This window comes from Oryza sativa, chromosome 1 (assembly GCF_034140825.1).
Source record: "Oryza sativa Japonica Group chromosome 1, ASM3414082v1".
NCBI lineage: Eukaryota > Viridiplantae > Streptophyta > Magnoliopsida > Poales > Poaceae > Oryza > Oryza sativa.
The window spans coordinates 30,617,564-30,629,252 of NC_089035.1; the positions used below are offsets into that span (position 1 = coordinate 30,617,564).

The window sequence follows — 11,689 nt, forward strand, 5'->3', positions numbered from 1 at the left end:
TCAGGGTTGTCTTCAGCAGAAGTGATAATTCTACGACACAGAAGTTGAGTAGGATGCCTGCTGAAATGACACAAACGTCGTTGTTCGAGTAAGCCATCACCTTTTCCGTGTTAAAACATCCGCAGATGAAATTTCCACACTCTCTCTAAAAGGTGATGATCAGTCCACTTTGTCTTCAGAAAATCTAAACATAAACGCATGTGCAAGGGGCCTAAACAATATCTAAATCAGGTGACTTTTTGGACAGTTGTATTACTGCCATTTCTAGTTCTGTTGAATTGAAATATGCAATGGGACTATGAACATTATGACAGCACAGGGAACACGGCGCGCCAGGAAGCTCCAATAATGGACACAATAAAATGTTTAGTGAAGGGTAAAGATACAGCGCACAAATCGCGCTTAAGGCGAATCTTTGCATAAACGAAGTTAACATGTTGAGTTACAATGTAAAGAAAAACTCGTTCCAACACTGGTCTCGTCCATTGATGTGGAACTGACATCAACACGACCTGGGTATACATCCTTCCAGGCACAACAATAAGTTTGCAGATCCGAGCACAACGCCATTCTTATTTCGGATGAAAATTAGGGTCGAAAGAAATAAAACAACCAAGATCAGTAGCAAGCATTGCCTCACTTTGTCCACCAGTGAAGGAAATCCTTGCGCCTGTTGATCTTCTTTTGGAGCTGGAGGACACCATACAGTAAAGCTTCAGCAGTTGGAGGGCATCCAGGGACGTAAATGTCCACAGGAACAATACGGTCGCATCCACGCACAACAGAGTAGGAGTAATGGTAGTATCCACCACCATTGGCACAGCTGCCCATGGAAATAACCCACCGAGGCTCAGGCATCTGATCATAAACCCTGTGGAAGAAGTTACCAATGCCATTAGCATTATAAAATTGTGAGCAGGTAAGAAAGGTTGAATGGTCTTTTGACAAAACCATTCCTAAATAGCAAAAGGCACAACAGAAGTTCTTCACGAAATCTTAAAAAGCATGTTTGAAAAAAAAGAAGAAGGAAGTAGCACCCTAAAATTAATAGCAGATAACCAGAGGATACACAAGAAAAGCACTGATTTCCACAAAGGCCATGGCATTCATACAACAAAATAATTTTATTTGATTTCAAACACTCAGAACAACACGCCACTCCTTTTGCTGGTTTCTGGACATTTCAGAGAAGCACATCAATACAAACTACACCTTGCTGATCAGAATTAGATTTTTCTTTGCTTTCTAGAGTTATAGATTCTTGGAGAAGCAAATCCATGCTTATGCAAATAATCAGGGCATATATTTGTTTTTTTTTCTACCGTGGAGCACTATATTATTTTTTGAAAAAATTGGTATCGAGACAAGCAAATCTTAAATAACCTAGGTACAAGTGTTGTTAAGGCATAAGGTGTTTTGAGGCAACACAGTTGCACACCACCGCCTCAGCATCATAGGGCATGAGGTGTTGTGAATTGTGATGTCATATGAGGTGACTAAGGTGTGATTAGTGGAGAATATTGTAGAAAAATCAGCAAGAGCAAAGGGGAAATTGATAAAAGGCCCAATAAGCCAAGCAGCCAACCCACCAAAGCTAACATTAGCTTCATACCCACATGTTCTACGTATGCCCTAAGAGGCATCATACTCCACCAGCCACCAGCCACCAGCCACCAGCCACCAGCCATCAGCAGAGGAGGCACTAGCCGCCATCTGGCTGCCGACCACCTTTGCATGAGCTCAACATCTCAGGCTGCTACCACTGCCATGGCGCCATTGGCCCATTAGAGCTCAATGCCTCTGCTCACCTCATTGTCCGTCGCCGCCACCAGAGAGATTCAAAGGCTCCAGCAAGCTGCAACAACTGCGATCTTGAGCTAGATCTGATGGTAGTGGCATGGGATCTGCAACAACATATATCCTGCAACCGCCTTTACCACTATGGCGATGCCATAACAATGCCTTAACAACCATGCTATGTACCCACAATATCTAATTCACCAGCAAATATGTTTTTTCACTAATGAGTAATCGACAACGTAAACATCAAATCAATTTATGTTACACATATATCCTGGAAGTCAAACGCAATGCTTTAATTAAGTTAACATTTAGCACTACTGAAGCTTGAACGCATAAGCATTCCAAGTCTGATCCTCCATGAATGCATAGGTCCTCAAATCAAATCCAGCAAGACTTTAACACCAAGCCATCAAATCGGGATCCACAGGCAGTGGTTTATGGTTCTAAAATCAAATCCAGCCAGTGTTTAACACCAAGCCATTGAATTGACCCTATATATTTATCAAGTCGATTTATCCTCTCAAATATCTGCAAGGCCATATAGGGCGTATGCTAAGTTATCCTAAGTTATGGTGGGTTGAATGATCCACAATCTTCATTGGCATACTTTGAATCATGCCAAAATATTTAGACTAATGCACTATTGATGCTGGAAGGAGGTTTCAATTATTCACCGCACTATCCCATTTGTCCTGTCCGGGCATTCAGAACATTGGTGCTTGTGTCGAATTTGTGGCAAGTTTCCAAATGACATTAAAGGTGGGGATTAAGGCTTTTCGGATTATGGCTTTTCTACACTACAGAATGACATCACATTAGCTATTGAGTCTTTTTCACCCTGGCAAGATAATTTCCAAGATCTAAAAGCTGGGCAACACCAAATTCCCAGATCGGAACACAGGAACGCGAAATCTGAGCAGCCGAGGGGAGGAAGGTGGTACTGACTTGCGGAGCGCGGGCGCCATCTTGTTGGTGAGCGTCCCGGCGACGATCATGCAGTCGGACTGTCGCGGGGATGGGCGGAAGATGACGCCGAAGCGGTCGAAGTCGTAGCGGGACGCGCCGGCGTGCATCATCTCGACGGCGCAGCAGGCCAGCCCGAACGTCATCGGCCAGATCGACCCCCTCCGCGCCCAGTTCATGAGGTCGTCCACCTTGGAGATCACGAACTCGGCCGCCTTCGACTGGGGCGCCGGCGGCGGCGCCCCCGCGTACCTCGCCGGGGCTGCGCCCGCCCCCGTAGCGGCCGCCGAGTACGCCCGCGGCGCCGAGAGCAGCGCCAGCCGCGCCGTCCGCGGGAGCAGCGCCATCGCCGTCGTTCGCGGTAGGGTTTCCTCGCCGCCCGCGCGTGGAGGAGGAGGAGGAGATCGAGGCGGATCCGAGGAGGTCGGAGAGAGAGAGGAAGCGTAGGAGAGGAGAGGCGATGGGTGGTGTGCGTCACGACGCGAGAGAGAGGCCGGGCTGCGTGATGGGCCCAAACCCAACAATAGCCCGTTCCATTGTGGGCTTATCTCTCGACGAGGCCCATCGTTTGATGGGCCGTTGCAAAGACGAAGACGACGTGGGCTGAAGCTGGCCGTCGCGGCCCACTCACCGGGAGGTCGCCGTCGTCGAGGGTCGGAATCGAGTAATGGGAGGGTGGCACGTGTGTGAACGGCGAGCTGTGGGAGCCAGTGGCTGCAGTTCAATGGCGTCCACTGCACCTTTCTCGTGGATCGACGAGGAGCGCAACAGAGAGGGGAGCAGAAACGATGCCCAGCATATGCCTAGAATATGTGCCTAAAATTTGGTGAGAAGCTGAATCCGGTGGCGAACCTGCCGGGGAATATCTCTTTCAATCAGTGTCCAAACTTTCAGGTTCACGAGTACCGGATACGCGAAGATATCATCGTATCTTCTCGCTCGGTGAAAGCGCAGGAGATGGCGGTTCCGCCGCCCGTGTGGCGCTTTCCGAATTGCTAGATGAATTTTCTCGCGCCACATCTTTGCTAAACATTCGAAATACGAATATCGAGCTGTGGAACATCTCAAAATTTCGGTAAGAATATGGAAATATTGGACCTACATGTTAGGACGGTAACTGTGCGGTTGGGCATCCGCAGGCAGCTAAACTGATCTAGTCTATTAAGCTAAAAATATGAGATGAACTTATGGGTTGGAGTACGGTATCCAGCTTGCAAATAATAAGCCTGCTCGGTACGTTTGAGCTTGTCATCTTAACAAGCCATCTTATCTCGGCTCGGCTCGGCTCTTTATCCTCAACGAGCTAAAAATCTATCTCGGCTTGGCTCATAAGCTGACCTATTAAGCTTTTTTAACATATTATTTCACCTTCATAATTTCAAATTTACTATTTTATCATAAATAAATAATAAATACTACTACCTAATAAATAATTTATTAAATACAGTTATTTTGAATGTAATTAAGTGACTAAACATTAGTTGATAAGCACTAAAAACTATGGTGATCTATTGTACTAACAAGTTAAACTAGCGGCTCGCAAGCTAGCTTGTTTGATTCACAAACTGAAAGCCTAGCTTGCTTAACTTTTTTAAGACTGCAAGTTCGAGTTGATCCGAGCCACAAGCTTTTTTTCCACACAAAAGACAAAAGCTGAGTGACCGAGAATTGTATTATGCGCATGTTTTTATTTATAGCTCTTCGTAGGCTTCTACTTTATTCCACTGTTATCGGAACCATCTCTTTCCTTGCATATAAGTATATGAGACGAAGATTCTACTAATAGTATACAATAATCACAAATTAACCAAACCGACTTTGGGTGAGCACGTTCTTTTGACGAAATGGGTAAAACATTTTAGGCGACAGACAATTAATTATCACCAAAATTCAGACTAGTCAATTCACTGTCAGGAATGTTTTACTTTTTTTCTGAATGTTTTACTTTTTTTCTTTTAAGATAATAGAAATGGATTACATCTCATAGAGAGAGAGCCAAGCCAAATGTTTTACTTCAATTGATCGGACAAGATACAATGAGCCTCTACTAATCGCAGGCTCAATCACGCGTAGCGCAAAAATCAGTCAATAGTTAAAATTATACCCGTATCGCAATCCTCACACACACATTGTTCGAGCTAGCCGTTTCGCGCTCGAAATCATGCGTACGTTCGTCGCCGCCATTGATCAGTTCTTGATCCGGAGCGTCATGGGCATGCCGTCCTGCACGGCGACGGCCGGCAACGACTCGAGCTTGCAGTCGAGCGGCGGCAGGTTCCTCTCCTCGAGGAGCACCCTGCCGACCAGCCGCAGCAGCGTCTCCTCCATCTCGGCGCCGTCGGCCCACGAGTGCACCTCCGCGTGGAGCAGCGACGGGTCCTCGCAGATGAGCTCCCACACGGGGAAGCCCCTGCGTGGCATCATGAAGTCGTCGCGGCCGAGGCGGAGCGACGGGCAGTAGTCGCCGCGGCCGTCACCGAGGTAGATGACCCTCTTGCCGGCGGCGCCGGCGGAGGCGCGGATGCGGTCGAGCACCTGGCCCTTGCACATGTTGGGCGGGCAGATCCCGAGGCCGCACCCGTGCGGGCCGGCGTGGAAGTCGTGGTACGGCGCGATGCGGAGGCGGCCGGTGGCGGCGTCGACGGCGCTCGGGTTGGTGTTGATCTCGGAGAAGTAACCCGTGAGGCCGTGGTGGTCGAGGATGGTGTCGATGAAGAAGCGGTTGGCGTCGCTGAGGATCCGGAGGTCGCAGCCCAGGCCGTAGCAGGCCTTGATGGCGGCGACGACGCGCGGGTCGAGCGGCGCCGACCTGAGCACGCCCGCGACGTCGGCGAGCGACTTGCCGCTCGCGTGGAGCTCGCCCATCATGGTGTCCATGAGGGTGTTCCACGGCATGGTGGGCAGCAGCCGCTCGAACTCCTCCGTCGCGCCGAGCCCGTCCACGACCCAGTTGTCGCTGTCGACGTCGATGATCGTCTTGTCGAAGTCGAACACCACCACGATCCCGGCCATCTTCTTGGTCGAAATCGCCTCGCTCTCTCTCTCTTCTACCCACGAGAAGTGGTTTTTGTTGTTGTTTGCTTGCTTTGATCTGATGAGGAGAATGGGAGGCCGCGGGGGGGTCGGCTTATATACCGGGAGCGCGGGAGGGCGAGGGGGGAGATGCCGAGCGAATATTACGAAGATGCGCGGGTGGGAGTAGGGATTGTGAGAGAAAACACGAGTTTCCGGAAGCAGCCGAGAGGCCCGCGGGAATGGGATGCGGGGTTGTGTCTTTCGGTTTCGCTTTTCGTGCGGCCGTTGCGCGGTTGCGCGCCTGCGCGCTTGCGGCTCGCGTTGCGGACTTGCGGTGTGTGGGGGAAGGATCCGGAGGGGAGCCGCGAGGGGAATATCCTTCTCTGCTTCTCGCGTCGCGTGTGCCGCGGTGGACCGGTGGTGGCGGTCGCTTTCGGCGCATCTATCTTTTGGGTGGCTCTGCCGGTTTCCCAGGCGAGTGGTATATGTGTGGAACAATTGGTTTTTGATCCGCAGTTGGGTTGCCACAATCTGCTGCGGTGAGAAACAATCTCTACGTGTTTCTGAGTTTATACGCGGCTGAATTGGAGTACTTATTGGGAAAAAAAAGGAATTGAGATATTCTTACGCACGAGGTATATAAGGGTATAGTGCAGAGAAAATGATAATTTTTGGATGCCAGGAGCTAAGTACAAATACTGTAGTTTATGGTACAGGATAACAGGGGTCACGTTTCTGACAGGTGACAAAGTGCATGTGAGAAAAAAATTGGGAGCATTTGCCGGGGGCGTCGCCTAGTGGATATTCGGTGGATGCGGAGAATCTCCCGTGAGGTGGAGACCATGGACACGATTCGATCGTTGCCTCGTTGGTCCTTTCTGCCTGCCTCTTTTGATTTTGAACCACTGGTACAACGTGAGGGAGTTGGTTTCTGGATCGTTTGGCTGGTCTATCTGTCAATTTCCATCCAATTTTTTTTCCTTCCCTTCTAATCCAGCAGGCTGAAATATAAACAGAGGTCCAATCCCAGATTTTTGGTCAAGAAGCAGTGTTTCATTTCCATGTGCCATGTGTGTATCGAGACATCGGTCATGTGAGAGAAGCCTACTCCTAGTCACTTGGGAAGGCTCCTAGTTGCTGCTACCTTATTCTACATTATCAGGTTAAGAAAAAGAACAAGTTCTCCTGTATCTTACTAGCAAGGAATATTCCGTTTAACCCGCGTAGTTAGTGGCAGCTTGCGTGGCTCACCTCTTATAATTCTGTATACATTGTACACTATTCCTAGTATCTAGCACCACTTGGCCAGGCTCCCAAGTCCCAAGCTCATGTGTTGACACGTAAAAAGATCCATAACAAAATAAATACATAAATAAATGGATGAAGATTCGGGAAAATTTTAAAATTATCCATCACTTGGAAATTATGAGATCAGACACTTGCAAAACCACGCCAAAAATAACAAAGGCTAGAAGGCTTCACATTGATTAGCTCCAATGTTTACTCGTTGTAGCTAAAATTTAAACTTAATTTTAGAGTTGAATTTGATGGTCTTTATAGTGAATTATTTTTAGCATTAACCTTTAAGTCGCTAATAATACGTACATATATAAATTTTTTATCTATAAATTGTTTTTAGTCACTAATAAACGTTACGGCTTGTAATCAACTATATTCTCGAATACAATTGGTGATATGTTCACCAACTTGCGAATATGGCGAGGTATTCACAAATTCGCAACACATGGCTATAAATCAGATGCGGATCAAAGTATGGAACACCATATGTGAATGTTCACTTGTGGAGAAAGCAGATGGAAGGAACCAACCCCTGCAATTTGTGTTCAGTTGACAGCCGACACATCCCCGTGAGTAGATGCTTTTCATGTGGTTGATGCGCGCACTGTACGTGGTAAGATTCGTGCTTCTTGTCACTACCAGGCATCAACTATCAAAGTAGCAGATTTGTTGTGATAATGCTCTAGTGCAGAGAGGTAGTAAGCCAGAAATTCTGCTGCATTTTCGTTGTGGCATCGATAAGAACCTGGGCGCTTCTGGAGTGGAATATTAGCACAGAACACTCAAGAAAAGTGCGCTGTTTCGAAAGGGTTCAGACGTTCAGTCCAAAGATTGATTGCATTATGGCAAACACATGTTGCATTGTGTTTAGCTAAACTAGGCTGTGTTCCCTATGGGTTGTTCCCAACTTGGAACAGTAGCACGGAAAATAGAGCGATCTATTAGCGCGTGATTAATTAAGTATTAGCTAATTTTTTTAAAAAATAGATTAATTTGATTTTTTAAGCAACTTTCGTATAGAAACTTTTTACAAAAAACTCACCGTTTAGCAGTTTGAAAATCGTGCGTGCGGAAAACGAGCAATATGGGTTGAGAAAATGGACGTCCGAACACACAGCTTAATTATGGATGTTATTTGCTCTCACGTGAATCGATGTCTTTGCTTGCTTGTATCAGGGATTCATTCAGGTGCACTTCCCAGCAATTATTCAGGACAAATCGCCAAAGAAGACCTGCAGAAATAAACTTTGCTATGCGGAATTTAGTGCTCCTCTAGCTATTTCCCTTCTCTTTTAACATGCACATTTTGCATGGTTTTTTTTTTCATGATAGTTGTCAATAATATTTGTAGAGTATGAAAAACGTTAGAACAAGGTATATGCAAGATCATATCAAGAAGACAAGAGATAAGGATTTATACTGATTTGAGCTCTCAAGCTAAGTAATAACCCTTATTATAAGTAATGAACTGAGAAAAGTACCACACGGATTATATGGATGGAGTAGACTAGCTAATCTGACCCGTTGAATATAATCTTACGGCTCAGCAAGATCTTATCAATGACTAGGGCTTCAACTTTCTCCGAATTGTCTCTGTATGAGGCTCTAGCTATGACTTGGACTAGGGCTTCGACTTCCTCCGAATTGTCTCTATATGAGGCTCTAGCTATGACTTGTGAGACGTGATTAGATGTCCATCCCTTCACGGGAGGCTTGTATTTATACTAGTAAGCGCCTTCTTCTCCAAGTAGAACATGAAGAAGCTTGTCTTCTCTAGGTTAGACTCTTAACACTTTCTATTCCGGCAAAGATAATTTCCTTTCAGGCTCACTTTATTAACTTGTTTGGATATACCTTTCCGCTCTCGTATAACATTAGGTATATGGTACTTCCACACAATACGAACCTAAGTATAGGAAATATGACTTATCCGTAACACTGACAATAATGAATAGGCTTGAACCATGGTATTTTCTTTTCAATATATCAAAGTTACTGCTCCTTCCACTTCATCTTGTAAGACACTTTGACTCTCTTTTTTTTTAATCAAACTTTTTAAAGTTTAATCAAATTTATAGAAAAATTAGCAACATGTAAAATATCAAATTAGTTTTATTAAATATAACATTGAATAGATTTTGATACTATGTTTGTTTTTGTTAAAAGTGTTACTCTATTTTCTCTATAAATTCGATTTAACTTGAAAACGTTTGACTAAGAAGTCTCATAAGATGAAGAGAGTACTATATTAGCTACAGAGTATTTAATAGCCTCTTCAAGCTGCGTGTGATAATCTGACACGAGTGATAAAAGCTAAGGCTACGTATGGCTAATGGGATTAGGAGGATGGGAAATGGATATCATTTCCCTTTTCCAGATTTATGCTGTTTGGATACATTGGAAATGGGATGCACAATCCTGCTGGATTGAGGGGTGGATAGAGTGCTAGGCGAAATTACCATATTGCCCCTTGCCATTTTGACCCCTTTCTATCTGTCTATGTTCTGCCACTTATTGCAAGGAGGGGTATTTTGGTCATTAGTCTAGAAACTTCCTTTTCCATCCATCTAACCAAACATAGGATACAATTTCTCTTCATATAATCTACCACCTCATTCCAACAAGATATCATTTCTATTTCCCATTAGACATAACCCATTAGCCAAACGCAGCCTAAAGGAATTCCAAAGCTAAACGAAGAGAGATGTTATGGATTATTATAGCCCATGGGCCAAGCTGGGTTATTTGTCCGAACAAGATATTAGCCCATTAGCCTAGCTAAGGCCTTGTTTGGATCCTCCGGGCTATTAAATAACCCTCTGGAATCTTGCTATTTAGGATTATTAAACGTAGATTACCGACAAAACCGATTCCATAACCCCTAGGCTATTTTGCGAGACGAATCTAATGATGTATATTAATCCATGATTAACAGTTGATTACTGTAGCAAATCATGGATTAATATACCTCGTTAGATTCGTCTCGCAAAATAGCTTAGGGATTATGGAATGGGTTTTGTCAGTAATTTACGTTTAATACTCTTAAATAACGAGATTCCGGAGGGCTATTCCTCCGGATCCAAACAGGGCCTAGGATCTAATAATTGCTACTCTATCGACTCATATCGAGATGTCCACCCCGTCGTCTGCTGATTGGCTGATCTCCACGTCAGCAGAAAGCGTGCACAGGTGGCGAGATAGACGAAGCGAGCTATCCAAAGTATCCAACCAGACGATCGCAAGAGATAGGCCCATCCTTGCAGCGTCCCCGTTTCCCGCCACTATTTAAACCCCACTCGAGCTCACTACTTTCCTCACCACAGCAGCTCACGAGCTCAAAAGACACACATTCCAAAAGCATCTGTGGCCATCTCCTCCTAGTCCTAGGCTCGCGTCAATGGCGGCGTCCACCATGGCACTCTCCTCCCCTGCCGCCCTCGCCGGCAAGGCGGTCGCCAATGCCAAGGTGTTCGGCGAGGGCCGCGTCACGATGCGCAAGTCGGCGGCCAAGCCCAAGCCCGCCGCGGCGTCGGGGAGCCCGTGGTACGGCGCCGACCGCGTGCTCTACCTCGGCCCGCTCTCCGGCGAGCCGCCGTCCTACCTCACCGGCGAGTTCCCCGGCGACTACGGCTGGGACACCGCCGGGCTGTCGGCCGACCCGGAGACGTTCGCCAAGAACCGGGAGCTGGAGGTGATCCACTGCCGGTGGGCCATGCTGGGCGCGCTCGGCTGCGTCTTCCCGGAGCTCCTCGCCCGCAACGGCGTGAAGTTCGGCGAGGCCGTGTGGTTCAAGGCGGGGTCCCAGATCTTCAGCGAGGGGGGGCTCGACTACCTCGGCAACCCCAGCCTGATCCACGCGCAGAGCATCCTGGCGATCTGGGGTTGCCAGGTCGTGCTCATGGGCGCCGTCGAGGGGTACCGCGTCGCCGGCGGCCCGCTCGGCGAGGTCGTCGACCCGCTCTACCCCGGCGGCAGCTTCGACCCGCTCGGCCTCGCCGACGACCCCGAGGCGTTCGCCGAGCTCAAGGTGAAGGAGATCAAGAACGGCCGCCTCGCCATGTTCTCCATGTTCGGGTTCTTCGTCCAGGCCATCGTCACCGGCAAGGGGCCACTGGAGAACCTGGCCGACCACCTCGCCGACCCCGTCAACAACAACGCATGGGCCTACGCCACCAACTTCGTCCCCGGCAAGTGAGTGTGGATCTCCGGCGAGCAACGGCGGTGAGGTCCATTGCTTTCATGCAGGCTGCGGTGAGACGCGCGACGTTCTCCTCTTTCCGCGTACCCGAATATTTGCTTCGTTCGTTCAGATTGTGTAAAACAATGTTATCTGGTTGGTTGATGAAAGAAGTACAATGGACCTGATTGTGTAAAATAATTTTTATCTGATTTGTTCCTGGGAAATCAGTTTGCCTGGCGGTATGGAACGGAATACCCCATGGTACATGGAAATGTACGCGGACTCAAATAATCACATGCAAAAACGCAAAACAAAATGTCAATTTCAGACGACGAATTTATAACCTTGGTCCCTCAAAAAAAAAATTTATAACCTTGGGGCTGTGTTTGGAAAATGGGTTTGGGATATGATTTCCCACCCCTTAAAGGG

General features: G+C 47.2%; 3 protein-coding genes across 3 annotated transcripts; 1 reads left to right on the forward strand and 2 right to left on the reverse strand.

Moving 5' to 3' along the window:
• Positions 1–383: 383 nt before the first annotated feature.
• On the reverse strand, positions 384–3,183 carry LOC107276869 (uncharacterized). Its single transcript, XM_015792761.2, has 2 exons — positions 2,749–3,183; positions 384–871 (listed from the first exon to the last, which is right to left on the reverse strand). The coding sequence occupies exons 1-2, from the start codon at positions 3,111–3,113 to the stop codon at positions 637–639; spliced, it is 600 nt and encodes a 199-aa protein (XP_015648247.1). The 5' UTR covers positions 3,114–3,183; the 3' UTR covers positions 384–636.
• Positions 3,184–4,750: 1,567 nt separating this feature from the next.
• LOC4324704 (inorganic pyrophosphatase 1) lies at positions 4,751–5,938 on the reverse strand. The gene has a single exon (XM_015792773.3). The coding sequence runs from the start codon at positions 5,776–5,778 to the stop codon at positions 4,954–4,956; it is 825 nt and encodes a 274-aa protein (XP_015648259.1). The 5' UTR covers positions 5,779–5,938; the 3' UTR covers positions 4,751–4,953.
• Positions 5,939–10,370: 4,432 nt separating this feature from the next.
• On the forward strand, positions 10,371–11,455 carry LOC4324705 (chlorophyll a-b binding protein 2, chloroplastic-like). The gene has a single exon (XM_015792803.3). The coding sequence runs from the start codon at positions 10,478–10,480 to the stop codon at positions 11,273–11,275; it is 798 nt and encodes a 265-aa protein (XP_015648289.1). The 5' UTR covers positions 10,371–10,477; the 3' UTR covers positions 11,276–11,455.
• The last annotated feature ends 234 nt before the right edge of the window (positions 11,456–11,689 follow it).